The sequence below is a fragment of the Hypanus sabinus genome, chromosome 25, assembly GCF_030144855.1.
Source record: "Hypanus sabinus isolate sHypSab1 chromosome 25, sHypSab1.hap1, whole genome shotgun sequence".
Taxonomy (NCBI): domain Eukaryota; kingdom Metazoa; phylum Chordata; class Chondrichthyes; order Myliobatiformes; family Dasyatidae; genus Hypanus; species Hypanus sabinus.
In genome coordinates, this window is record NC_082730.1 from 613,290 (window position 1) to 627,880 (window position 14,591).

Sequence of the window (14,591 nt, forward strand, 5' to 3'; positions counted from 1 at the left end):
TCCAGGCCTCTAGCACCATGCCAGAGTCCAATGATTTTTGAAAGATCATTTCTAATGCCACTACAATCCCTAACACTACCTTTTTCAGAACCCTAGGGTGCAGTTCATCTGGTCCAGGTGATTTGTATACCTTTAGGTCTTTTCAACTTTTTGAGCACATTCTCCGTTGTAATAGCAACTGCATCCGCTTCTCTTCCTTCAGACGCTAGAACATCTGGCACACTGCTCGTGTCTTCCACAGTGAAGACTGATGCAAAATACTCATTTAGTTCATCAGCCATCTCCTTGCCCCCATTATTATTTCTCCTGCCACATTTTCTAGCGGTCCTATATCCACTCTCATCTCTCTTTTATTTTTTACATACTTGATAAAGCTTTTACTATCCACTTTGGTTACAGTGAAGAGTGCAGGTTCTATTGGTGTTACAGTGAGCTCAAGATGTATTGATATTTTCAGTAAGGGCTGTGGGGTGTATCAGTAAGGGGCATGAGGTGCATCAGTGTTACAGTGAGAGTGTTGGGAGTGTCAGTGTTTCACTGGGGTGAGCATTGCATGGTGTGAAAATGTTAGAGTGAGGGTTGCAGGATATGCCAATATTAGTGTGTGCTGTGGGGTGTGTTGTTACAGTGAGAGCTGCAGGGTGTGTCAGTGTTAGAATAAGTGGTGCGGGATGTGTTGATGTTACATTGTGGTGTGCAGAGTGTTACATGGAGGGGTGCAGGGTTGTTGGCGATAGAGTGAGATATGTGGGGTGTTTGGTGTTGCAGTGTGGGATGTGGTGTGTGTCAGTATTCAAGTAAGTGGTGCAGGGTGTTTTAGCGTTAGTGAGGTGTGTGGGGCATTCCAGTGTCATGGTGAGGGGCGCGGGGCGTTTCAGTGTCATGGTGAGGGTTGCGGGGCATTCCGGTGTCACGGTGAGGGGTGCAGGACATGCCAATGTCACAGTGAGGGGCACGGGGCGTGCCGGTGTCATGTTGAGGGGCACAGGGTCACAGTGAAGACACTAGTAGAATGCCTGATGCTATTGTGTGTGAAGGAAGAGAAGTAGATACAGTTACTGTTACAAGAGAGAAGGTGCTCAAAAAGCTGAAAGACGTGAAGGTACATAAGTAGGACCAGATGAGCTGAATGAGGTAGCGTTGGAGATTGTGCTGGCATTAGATATGATCTTTCAGAAATCATTGTACCATTGCGTGGTGCCAGAGGACTGGAAAATTGCAAAAGTCACTCCACTCTTCAAGAAAGGAGGAAGGCAGCAGAAAAGAAATGATAGACCAGTTAGCCTGACCTCAGTGGTTGGGAAGATGTTAAAGTCAACTGCTAAGGATGAGGTGTTGGTATACTTGGTGACACAGGACACGATGGTACACAGGCAGCATGGTTTCCTTCAGGGAAAATCTTACCTGATAAACCTGTTGCAATACTTTGAGGAGATTGCAAGTAGGATGCAAAGGAACTTGGGAGTTCTTGTGCAGAGCACCCTAAAGATTAACTTGTAGATTGAGTCAGTAATGAGGAAGGCAAATGCCATCTTACCATTCATTTCAAGAGGTCTAGAAAACAAAGACAAGGATATGATGCTGAGGGTTTACAAGGCACTGGTGAGTATTGTGGAGTTTTAGGCCCCTCATCTTAGAAAAGATGTGCTGGCATTGGAGAGGGCCCAGAGGTAGTTCACAAGGATGATCCCAGGAATGAAAGGGTTATCATACGAGGAATGTTTGTTGGCTCTGGATCTGTACTTGCTGTAATTCAGAAGGATGAGGGGGGATTTCATTGAAGCCTTTTGATTGTTGAAAGGCCTAAACAGAGTAGATGTGAAAAGGATATTTTCCATGGTGGGAGAATCTAGGACAAGATGGCACAGCCTCAGAATAGAGGGATGCCCTTTCAATACAAAGATGCGGAGAAATTTTTTTATCCAAAGGGTGGTGAAATTGTGGAATTTGTTGCCACATGCAACTGTAGAGGCCATGTCGTTGGGTGTATTTAAGGCAGAGATTGATAGGTTCTTGATTGGGCAAGATATCAATGGTTACGAGGAGAAGGCCAAGAAATGGGGTTGAGGAGGAGAAAAAACAGGATCAGCCATGATTGAATGATTCGATGGGCCAGATAGCCTAATTCTGCTCCTATGTCTTATGGTCTATAGGTGTGTGATATCAGTGCTGCACTGAGGGGTGCAGGGTGTGTCACGTTGTTACTGTGAAGGGGGTGGAGTGTGTTGGAATTATGGTTAGTATGGGCTGTGTCAGGGTATTAAAATAAGGATTGCAGGGTGTATCAGTGTTATAGTGAGAGGTGCGGGATGTGTTGGTGTTGCATTCACAAGTGCAGGTATATCATTCGGTGACTGGGTGTGGTATCAGTAGTACAGTGAGGGGTGTAGGGTGTTTGGCAGTGTTATAGTGAGGAGTTGGCTTGTGTCAGTGTTACTTTGAGGGCTTTGGGGTGTGTCGGTGTTTGAGTGAGGAATGTGGGCTGCATTAGTGTTACGGGTGTGGGGTTTGTCGAGAGTTACTTTACAGATTGCAGGGTTTGTAAGTGTTGCACTGAGGAGTGTAGGATGTATCGGTGGTATAGTGAGGGGTGCGGGATGTGTCAGTTTTATAGTGAGGGGTCCAGGTTGCATCAGGTGTACGGTGAGGGTCATGGAGTATGTCAGAGTGAGGAGCGCTTGGTGTGTCTGTGTTACTATGAGGGATGAGTGTGTCATTGTTGGAGTGAGTGGTGCAAGGTGTGTCAGTGTTAGAGTGAGGGGAACAGAGTATATCAGTATTGGGGTGAGTGGTGCAAGGTGTATCAGTATTAGAGTGAGGGGTGCGGAGTTTGTCATTGTTGGGGTGAGTGGTGCAAGGTGTATCAGTGTTAGAGTGGGCAGTGCAGCATCTGATTACAGCAAGGGGTGCAGGATGTGTTGTTACAATAAGGTTTATGGTGTATGTCAGGGTGTAACTGATAGTGTTGCAGGGTGCATTTGTGCTAGAGTGTGGGGTGCATTTTGTGTCGCTATTAGAGTGAGTGGTTCATGGTGCATCGGTGATGCATTGAAGAGTGCAGGATGTGTCAGAGCCTTACAATGATTGGTGCAAGATGTCTTGGTGTTATGGTTTGGGCGCAAGGTATGTCGCTGTTAGTGAGGAGTGCCGGTTGTGTCAGAGTCTGAGAGTGAGGAATATGTGGTGCGTCAGAGTTTACATTGAGCTGTGAGGGTTATGTTTGTGTTAAATTGAGGGGCGCCAGTGAGTTAGTGTTACAGAGAGGTTTGTGGATGTGGCAGTGTTGAATTGAAGGCTGTAGGTTGTGTCAGTGTGAGAGTGTGAAGTGCAGATTGTATTGGTGTCCGAGTGAGGGGCGTGGAGTGTGTTGGTATTAGAGTGAGGGTTGCCTTGGGTGTGGGATGTGTCAGTGTTACAGTGAGGGGTGGGGTGTCTGTTCTACAATGATGTGCAGTATGTATTGGAGTGTTTCACTGAGGGTATCTATTGTATTTTCTGGTACCTGAATCTTTTCTCTGTATCCTGCAGCCTCTCATTGGGTTGGGACATTGAACATTGGTCGAGGGGGTGCCCATGCTAGTTACTACCATCAAGCCAACGATCAGGTGAGCAAAGAGAAGGACAATGAGCCATCATCACTGGCCTGGGCTCTGTGTGGGGTGGGGTTTCCTGTGCAAGCATTGTACTTGTGTGTGTATGTGTCTAAATACACAGGATGGTATGTTTGTTTAAGTGGGGCAACAGTATGTGTTTACCTGAGCGGTGGTGTGTACTTACACAGGTGGTAAGTGAGTGTGCTTATATGTGTAGTGGTGTGTGTGTGTGTGTATGTGTTTACACTGACACTCCACCATGTTACATGGGGCAGCAATTTGTGTGTGTGCAGAATCTGTGTGTGCTCTATGTATATGTATGCCATATGGCAGAGTGTGTGTACACTGGATGGTGTGTATCTTTATGTTTGACAGTAGTGCACCTTTACACTGGCAGTGGTGCTAGCATGTGTGTTTAAGTGGGAGGTGGCGTGTGCATTTAAATGGGTGGTAGTGTGTGCATTTACACGGGTGGTGTGTGTGCGCGCACAGGTGGCAGTCTTGTGTATACACCGGGCAACTGTGTGCACGCGTGGCAGCTGTGTGTATACACAGGGCACTGTGTGTGTGCATGCGCGCGTAATGTGACATTCTGTATATGTGTATGCTGGACAGAGTGACTGCCTACTCTGGGTGTGTTTAAGCAGGGCAGAGTCTGTGTATGTGTACATGCATGGAAACTGTACGTGTGTATGCAGCACAGTGTGGCTGCCTACACAGAGTGTGAGAGTCTGTGTGTATATATACTGTATATGTGGTGGCTCTGTGTGCATCTCTGGGGTGACTGTTTTTCTGTGTATATATCCATGTTGCAGCTGTGTGTGTATATGCGGGTTGACTCTGTGCACGTGTGCGCATCCATGGGGTGCCTGTGTTTGTGTGCTGTAGGCTTTGTCTTTGTAAACGGGGTGTTGGATTGTGTGTGAACAACCAGGGTGCCAGTTTGTGTATGTGCACACAGGTATTGGGAATGCTCTGGGTGGCGCTGTGTGTACATCTGTGTGATGGTGGTGTATGTGTACATGACATGGCAGTCTGTGTACATGGAGCAGTAGTCTTTGTAAATGGGACGGCAGTCTGTATGTAGGTAAGGCAGTTTTTCCCCACAAACAGAACCATGCTGATAATCTCTGTAAGGTAACAAGTATAGCAAAGCCCACAAGTCATGGGATATCAAAGGAGAGATGGAAACATGAGGAAATCTGCAGATGCTGAAAATCCAAGCAACACACACAAAATGCTGGTGGAACGCTGCAGGCTAGGCAGCATCTATAGGAAGAAGCACTGTCGACATTTCGGGCCGAGACCCTTCATCATGAAGTCCTGAATTAAATTTCCTCTTAATCTTCTATGTTCCAAAGAATGTCCCAGTTAGTCCTGACGAAGGGTTTCGGCCCGAAACGTCGACAGTGCTTCTTCCTATAGATGCTCCCTGGCCTGCTGCGTTCCAGCAGAGATGGAAACATATGGTTGATATGGAGAACTAAACAACACAGACATAAATAGTTAGTGCAGCATAGGAACAGTACATTCAGTTCACCTTCTTCATGCAGTCCACAATGTCAATATAACTAAACCAGTTTGCTTGTTCACGGTCTATATCCTTCGCATTCCAGGCGCCCACCACACTTCGTTTCAATACTCTTGCCCGACACATTGCCACCAAACCCCTAGTCGCGCCTTTAATGGATGTCCTTATGTCATACTGATAGAAACTGGTCCTTTGACCCATCTAGTCTATGCTGAACCACTAAAACTGACTACTTCATCAACCTGCACCAGGACCATAAATCTCCATACCACTACTATTGATGTACCTATCCAAACTTCTCTTAAATATTGAAATCAAGTTCCCATGCACTACTTGTGCTGGCAGCTCATTGTACACTCCTACGACCTTCTGAATGAAAAAGTTTGTCCTCATGTTCCTCTTAAACTTTTCACACTTAACCTATGACCTCTGGTTGCAGTCCCACCCAACCTCGATGGAAAAGCTTGCTTGTATTCACTCTGTCCATACCCTCATAATTTTGTATAGCTGTATTAAATTTCCTCTCAATCTTTTGTGTTCCAAAGAATACAGTCCTAACCTATTCAGTCTTTCTTTATAGCTCAGGTCCTCCAGACCCAAGAACATCCTTGTAAATTTTCTCTGTACTCTTTTAACCTTCTTTGCAACTTTCCTGTAGGTAGGTGACCAAAACTGCACATAATACTCCAAATCAAGCTTCACCAATGTCTTGTACAACTTCAACATCACATCCTATCTCCTATATTCAGTACCTTGATTTATGAAGGTCAAAAGCTTTCTTTATGACTATCTACTTGAGCTGTTGATTTCAATGAATTATGGGCCTGTTTTCCCAGATCCCTTTGTTCTACTACCACATTCGTCAGTGCCCTACCGTTCACCATGTATGACCTACCTGGTTGATCCTACAGAAGTGCAACACCTCGCACTTGTCTGCATTAAATTTCATCTGCTATTTTTTAGCCCATTTCTCTAGCTGGTCCTGATCCCACTTGAAGCTTTGGTAGCCTTTGTCATTTTCTACTACACCTCCAATCTTGGTGTCATCCATAAATTTTTTGATCCAATTAACCACATTATCATCCAGATCGTAGATATACTATAGAGAATAAGCAACAATAGACCCAGCACCTCACTAGTCACAGGCCTCCAGTCAGAGAGGCAACTATCTATTACCACTCTCTGGCTTCTCCCACAAAGCTAATATCATACTGACTATCCTTAACCAGTCCATGCCTATTCAAATACTTAGATACCTGATCCCTCAGAATACCTTCCAGTAAATTTCCCACTACTGATGTCAGGCTCACCGGCCTGTAATATCCTGGTTTATTTTAAAGACTTTCTAGAACAACAGAACAACACTGGCTATCCTGTAATCCTCTTGTACCTCATCTATCACTAAGGATGATTTAAATATCTCTGCTAGCTGTCCAGCAATTTCTTCACTTGCCTCCCACAGAGTCAAATGGTCCACCTTGTCAGGCCCTGGGGATTTATCCACCCTAATTTGCCTCAAGACAGAAAACATGTCCTCTGTAATCTGTATAGGGTCCACAAAGTTGATGCTGCTTTGTCTCACTTCTATAGACTCTGTCCTCTATGTCCTCAGTAAATATAGATGCAAAAAATTATTTAAGGTCTTCCCCAACTCTTTGGCTTCTCAAATGAAATAACATGCTGATCTTCCAGAGAACCAGTTTTGTCCTTTGCCATCTTTTTCCTCATATCTGTAAACTCTCCTTCACCTTGTCTGCTAGAGCAGCCTCATGCCTTCTTTTAGCCCTCCTGATTTCTTTCTTAAGTGTTCTCTTGCATTTCTTATCCTCCATAAACACTCGTATTTATTACTCCGTCTGTGCACCTCCTATATTTTCTTAACCAGGGCCTCAATATTTCTTGAAAGCCTAGGTTCATAGCCTATCTTTACCTTTTATTCTGACAGGCACATACAAACTTTTTACCCACAAAATTTCACATTTAAAAGCCTCCCACTTACCAAGTACATTTCTGCCAGTAAACTGCCTGTTCCAACCACACTTGCCGGATCCTTTGTGATACCATAAAAATCTGCCTTTCTCTAATTTAGAATCTCAACTTGCAGACCACTTTGCTTATTTACTTTAAAATTAATGGAATTGTGATCACTATACGCAAAGTGTTCTCTTACATGAAATTCTGTCTCCTGCCCTGACTCACTCCCTAGTAACAGATCAAATATCACACACACTCTCATTAGACTTCAATATGCTGATTAAGGAAATGTTCCTGAACACATTTGACAATTCTATCCTATCTGTCCTTTTACAGTATAGGAGTTCCCGTCAATATATGGAAAGTTAAAATCACTTATTATAACAACCTTGTGTTCCTTGCAATCTCTCTGCAAGTTTTTTTTCCCCAAAATCCCTCCAACTGTTGGGTGGTCTATATTATAGCTCCATTAATGTAGTTGTACCTTTCTTAATTTTCAGTTCCACCAATAGCACCTCATGGAATGAATTCTCCAGTTTCTCCTGGCTAAGCACTGCTGTGACATTTTCCCTGACTAGTAACACCACTCCTCTCTGTCAAACCTAAAACTACAGAACCCTGGAATATTGAGCTGCTAGTCCTGCCCACCTGCAACCAACTCTCACTAATGGCTACAATATCATAATTCCAGGTGTTGATCCATGCCCTGTGCTCGTTTGCCTTTCCTACGATACTCCTTGCATTGAAAAATGCACATCTCAGGACCTTAGTTGCACCATTCTTAATCTTTTGGTTCTTGACTTTGTCAGAGGTCGTTACAGCATCAAATTCCACAACCTCTCCACTAACTATTCTGGCACTCTGTTTCCCATCCCCCTCAACTCTAGTTTCAACCTCGCTGTACAGCACTAGCAAACCTTCCTGCTAAAATATTAAAACAACACACACAAAATGCTGGTGGAACACAGCAGGCCCTGCAGCACCTATAGGGAGAAGCGCTGTCGACATTTCGGGCCGAGACCCTTCATTAGGACGAAGGATCTCGGCCCGAAACGTCAACAGTGCTTCTCCCTATAGATACTGCCTGGCCTGCTGTGTTCCACCAGCATTTTGTGTGTGTTGTTTGAATTTCCAGCATCTGCAGATTTCCTTGTGTTTGCTAAAATATTAATCCCCCTTCCAGTTCAGGTGCAAACTATCTCTTCTGTGCAGATCCCACTTTCCCTGGAAGAGAAGCCAATGATCCAAAATCTTATGTTCTCACTCATACACCAAGTCCTTAGCCATGTGTTAAACTGTGTAATCTTCCCACTTCTGGCCTCACTAGCATGTGGCATGATTAGCAATCCTGAGATCACAAATGTAGAGGTCCTGTCATCTAACATAGCATCTGACTCCTTGAACTCCCTTTGCAGAATCTTGTCATTGTCATTGGTACCTGCATGGACCACGATTTTTGCTTGTTCACCCTCCCACTTAAGAATGCTGAGGACTCAATCCAAGATGTCCCAAACCCTGGCACCCAAGAGGCATTATAGACAATAGACAATAGGTGAAGAAGTAGACCATTCGGCCCCTGGAGTCTGCACCGCCATTCTGAGATCATGGCTGATCATTCACTATCAATACCCAGTCCCTGCCTTGTCCCCATATCCCTTGATTCCCCTATCCATCAGATATCTATCTAGCTCCTTCTTGAAAGCATCCAGAGAATTGGCCTCCACCGTCTTCCGAGGCAGTGCATTCCACACCTCCAAACTCTCTGGGAGAAGAAGTTTTTCCTCAACTCTGTTTTAAATAACTGACCTCTTATTCTCAATCCATGCCCTCTGGTACTGGACTCTCCCAACATCTGGAACATATTTCCTGCCTCAATCCTGTCAAATCCTTTAATTATCTTAAACGTTTCAATCAGATCCCCTCTCAATCTCCTCAATTCCAGTGTGTACAAGCCCAATCTCTCCAATCTCTCTGTGTAAGACAGCCCTGCCATCCCAGGAATCAACCTAGTGAATCTACGCTGCACTTCCTCAATTGCCAGAATGTCCTTCCTTAAACCTGGAGACCAAAACTGTACACAATATTCCAGATGTGGTCTCACCAGGGCCCTGTACAAATGCAAAAGGACATCCTTGCTCTTGTACTCAATTCCCCTTGTAATAAAGGCCAACATTCAATTTGCCCTCTTCACTGCCTGTTGCACTTGCTCATTCACCTTCATTGACTGATGAACTAGGACTCCTAGGTCTCTTTGCATTTCTCCCTTACCTAACTCTACACCATTCAGACAATACTCTGCCCTCTTGTTCCTGCTTCCAAAGTGGATAACTTCACATTTATTCACATTGAATGACATCTGCCAAGTATCTGCCCACTCACCCAGCCTATCCAAGTCTCCCTGTATTCTCCTAACGTCCTCTTCGCATGTCACACTGCCACCCAGTTTAGTATCGTCAGCAAACTTGCTGATATAGTTTTCAATGCCCTCATCTAAATTGTTGACATAAATTGTAAAGAGCTGTGGTCCCAATACAGAGCCCTGTGGTACCCCACTAGTCACCTCCAGCCAGTCCGAGAAACACCCATTCACTGCTACCCTTTGCTTTCTATCTTCCAACCAGTTTTCTATCCATGTTGAAACCCTGCCCCCAATGCCATGAGCTCTGATTTTACTCACCAATCTCCTATGTGGCACCTTATCGAATGCCTTCTGAAAATCTAGGTACACGACATCCACTGGCTTACCCTCGTCTAACATCCTTGTTACACCCTCAAAAAACTCCAACAGATTAGTCAAGCATGATTTGCCCTTGGTAAATCCATGCTGGCTCGGCCTAATCCTATTACTGCCATCAAGATGTGCCACTATTTCGTCCTTAATAATGGACTCAAGCATCTTCCCCACGACTGACGTTAGGCTAACAGGGCGATAGTTCTCCGTTTTCTCCTTCCCTCCCTTCTTGAAAAGTGGGATAACATTAGCCACTCTCCAATCTTCAGGAACTGATCCTGAATCTAAGGAACATTGGAAAATGATTACCAATGCATCCGCAATTTCCTGAGCTACCTCTTTTAGAACCCTCGGATGCAGACCATCTGGACCCGGGGATTTATTAGCCTTCAGTCCTACCAGTCTACTCAACACAGTTTCTTTCCTAATGTCAATCTGTCTCAATTCCTCTGATATCTCATGACCCTGGCCCATCCATACATCTGGGAGATTGCTTGTGTCCTCCCTGGTGAAGACAGATCTAAAGTACGCATTAAATTCTGTTGCCATTTCCCTGTTTCCCATAACAATTTCTCCCAATTCAGTCTTCAAGGGGCCAACATTGTTCTTAACTATCTTCTTTCTCTTTACATAGCTAAAAAAGCTTTTGCTATCCCCTTTTATATTCCTGGCTAGACTGAGCTCATACCTGATTTTTTCTCTCCGTATTGCTTTTTTAGTTAAGATCTGCTGTTCCTTAAAACTTTCCCAATCATCTGTATTCCCACTCATCTTAGCCCTGTCATATTTCTTTTTCTTTAATGTTATACAATCTCTGACTTCCTTTGTCAACCACTGTGGCCCCTTTCCCCTCTTTGAATCCTTCCTTCTCATTGGAATGAACTGCTTTTGCATCTTTTGTATTATCCCCAAGAATATCTGCCACTGCTGATCCACTGTCTTTCCTGCCAGGGCATTCGCCCATTTATCCCTCTCAAATTGTAGATAAAAACTTATCATGTTATGATCACTACTTCCTAATGGCTCCTTTACTTCAAGATCACTTATCAATTCCTGTTCATTACACATCACCAAGTCCAAAATAGCCTCGTTCCTGGTTGGCTCAAGCACAAGCTGTTCCAAAAATACATCCCTTAGACACTCCACAAACTCCCTATCCTGGGGTCCAGCACCTACCTGATTCTCCCAGTTCACCTGCATGTTGAAATCTCCCATCACGACTGCATTACCTTTAGCACATGCCAATGTTAACTCCCTAATCAACTTGTACCCAATATCCACGCTACTGTTTGGGGGCCTGTACACAACACCCATTAGGGTCTTTTTACCCTTACTGTTCCTCAGCTCAATCCACACAGACTCTACTTCCCCTGTTCCCAAGTCACCTCTTGCTAAGGACTGAATCTCATTCCTCACCAACAGGGCCACCCCACCCCCTCTTCCCATATTTCTGTCTCTACGATAGCACGTATACCCTGGTACACTCAATTCCCAGGCCTGATCCCCTTGCAGCCATGTCTCTGTTATCCCAACAATATCGTAGTTCCCCATTTTCATCCCCATTTTCATTATACCATCTGGGAATCTCATTCTTGTCCACTGAACCTCCTTTCTGTTCCTCTAACCAATGAATCCCCTATCACCACAGCTTACCTCTTCTCCCCCTTTCTCTTCTGAGTCAGAGACCTGACTGATGTGACTTTCCTCTTCCAGGTCATTGTCCCCACCATCTCCAAAGTGGTATATCTGTTGTTGAAGGGGATGGCCACAGGGCTACTCTTTACTTGCTGTTTTATCCCGTTCTCCTTCCTGACTTTTACCCAGTTTCCTGTGTCTTGCACCTTGTGTGTACCTACTTCTGTACATGTCCTAACCATCACTTCTAAGCCTCCTGAATAATCCAGAGTTCATCCAATTCCAGTTCCAACTGTTTAGCGTGGTGTTTTTAGAAGCTGCAGTTGGATGCACTGGATGTCTCCCTGCCTTCCCACATCCCACAAGAGGAGCATTCTACTATCCTGCCTGGCATCTCTACTATCCTAACCGAGCAAATGTAGAGAAACAAAAACAATAAAGTGTGGCAGAGGAAAAAAAATCACTACCTACAACTTTTTTGCCTTCACTCCTGCCTCTCTTGCTGAAACTTCGAAGAGCTAAAGCCTCAAAATTCCCACTCTAACTCTGTCCAATCCAACAATAGCAGTTCCACTTGTCCCTGCCTTATTTTAATTTATTCTTGCCAATGAATCCCAAACACGAATTGGGCACTGTTGAAAGCTCCAAACTGTTGAAAGCCAAGAGTTGTTGCCTTTTCTACTCAATCAGCAAACCTGTATTTGACATTTCTATTTTGGTAGAAAGATTCTGACGGTGCCCTACTATTTATTCCTCTCACTATTTTATAGATCTCTGCCAGGTCTCCCTGCTTCTTCCAGCTCTCCAGAGAATGGAACCCAAGTTGATCCAAGCTCTCCTTCTCACTAATACTTTTGAATCCAGGCAGTATCATGATAACACAAAATGCTGGCCTCATCATTTCCCTTCAGCCTATCACTTCCCAGCTCTGTACTTCATCCCTCCCCCTACTTCTTATCCCCCCTCGACCATCCCATGTTACTTCACTCCTGATAAAGGGTTTCGGTCTGAAACGTCGTCACTACCTCCTCCCATAGATGCTGTCTGGCCTGCTGAGTTCTGCCAGCATTTTGTGTTTTTATTTATTTCCAGCATCTGCAGATTCACTCGTGTTGCAGTACCATGATAAACCTCTTCTGCACCCTCTCAAAAGCCTCCACATCCTTCTTGGAATGGGGTGACCAGACTTGCACCCTATGCTCCATTATTTAATGACTCAAATACTGACTGATGAAGGCAATCATGCCATGTGGAAATCTGCAGATGCTGGAAATTCAAGCAACACACACAAAATGCTGGTGGAACGCAGCAAGCCAGGCAGCATCTATAGGAAGAAGTACAGTTGATGTTTCGGGCCGAGACCCTTCGCCCAAAACATAGACTGTACTTCTTCCTATAGATGCTGCCTGGCCTGCTGCGTTCCACCAACATTTTGTGAATCACGCCATGGGTCTGCTTTACCACCCTATCAACTTGTGTAACAACTTTCAGGGAGCTACGAATTTGGTCACTAAGACCTCTCTGTACTTCAGCATAAATCAGAGTATTGCCATTAACAATGTGCTGTACCTAAAGAACTTCACTTTATAATTGTCTGGGTTATCCTCCATCTGCTATTTCTCTGCCTATATCTGCAGTATATCTACCATCCTGATGTTTCCTGTGGCAGTCTTCTACATAATTCACCATGCCACCATTGTTTGATTTACAAATTAGCTCGTCAGTACGTTCATCCAGGGCATTTAGATATTTTGTGTGTGTGTTCATGGTTCCCATATATGGGCAGTTTGAGAAAGCAGTGCATCTGTATTTGTGGGCAGAGGTGGGCATTGATGGTGGCGGCTCTCCCTGCACAGGTTCAGGTGGGGGTGGGCTTCGAGGCCAGCACCCAGACCCAGGACACCACTTTCTCCTTCGGGTACCAGCTGGACATCCCCAAGGCAAACATGGTGTTCAGAGGTAGGTGATAACTGTTGGAGGGGATCAATGGGAGTACGGGGGTGGGATGGAGCAGGTGGGAAAACTGGATGCGAGTACAGTGATGTGGGTAATATGGAGAATGGGGTGTATGGGGTTGGGGAGTGCAGTGGTAAGGAGAAGACAAAACAGAAAATGTGGGGGAGATGCCTGAGAGAGGAGTCGGACATGATAAGGTGTAGGGGATACAGAGAGAAGGAACAGGGCAGGGTGAAAAGGAGACACAGTGAGGGGTGAGACAGGGTCGGGGTGGGGAGGGGGAGTGATAGACAGGGTGAGGAGCTGAGGGAGAGGGTTCTTGAGGATGAGGGTCATAGAGACCTGTGGAGAGGGTGAATGGAGCTTCACTGAGCACCATAGATAGTAAGTCTCTGTGCAGATCTGTTTAACAGTCTCTCACCCCACTTACCCCTCTGCACCTCTCTCCACCATGCTACCCTCTCCACCCCTCACATGCTCTCCTTCACCTGCTTGCCTGCTCCCTATCCTCCTCTCACTCCCATCCCCTCTCTTAATCAACTTCCTCTTCCCCAAACCAGGTTCCTTGGACAGCAACTGGGTGGTGGGAGGGCTCCTGGAGAAGAGGCTGGCTCCCTTGCCTCTGACCCTTACCCTCGGCGCCTTCATTGACCACTTGAGAAATAAGTTGCAGTACGGCTTCACAGTGACGGTCTGTTGATGGATGGGAGGGTGTGGAACACCACGTCTCATACAGCGGACAACCTGGAGCAACTCCAAGGGGACGTGGACAGCCTGGAGAGTAGCAGCTGACCTTGCCTTGGAATACACTGGAGAAGCGTGTCAGAGCAGGACTCTGGGCGGCTGACTCATCGGTTATCTTCCTGTGGCCTGTCCCTAGCTTCACGCTATTCAGTCTGCCTTATTTAACAGTATCAATGCTCATGGGAAGAGGGCTTGAAGAGAGCGAGACCCTTAGCAGAGGCACAGTGGAGAATAGCAGTGCTTCCAGTGTAGGGACCTGGGGATATGCAGAAGGGAACTGTGCACATTGCTCCGGGGATGGTTTGACCCCAAGGATAGGGAGACCAGAACTGTGCTCAGTGAAGCGAGTGTGTTTGAACCCAGGGATATGGAGGCAGGTAGCACAGGATCTCTTGTGGTTCTCCCCCTGTATAATAGGTACACCACT

General features: G+C 45.5%; 1 protein-coding gene across 5 annotated transcripts in view; it reads left to right on the forward strand.

Annotated features, from left to right (window-relative positions):
* LOC132380909 (mitochondrial import receptor subunit TOM40B-like) overlaps positions 1-14,591 on the forward strand; it is a 93,782-nt gene that overhangs the window by 47,000 nt on the left and 32,191 nt on the right. For 2 of the 5 annotated variants that reach the window (XM_059949832.1, XM_059949830.1), the window contains exons 7-8: positions 3,529-3,605; positions 13,321-13,423. In XM_059949832.1, the coding sequence (XP_059805815.1) occupies positions 3,529-3,605; positions 13,321-13,423 (180 nt within the window). Of the gene's footprint in view, positions 1-3,528; positions 3,606-13,320; positions 13,424-13,980; positions 14,112-14,591 lie in introns of all 5 variants that reach the window. The other 3 variants (XM_059949829.1, XM_059949831.1, XM_059949833.1) reach the window with 2 other exon arrangements.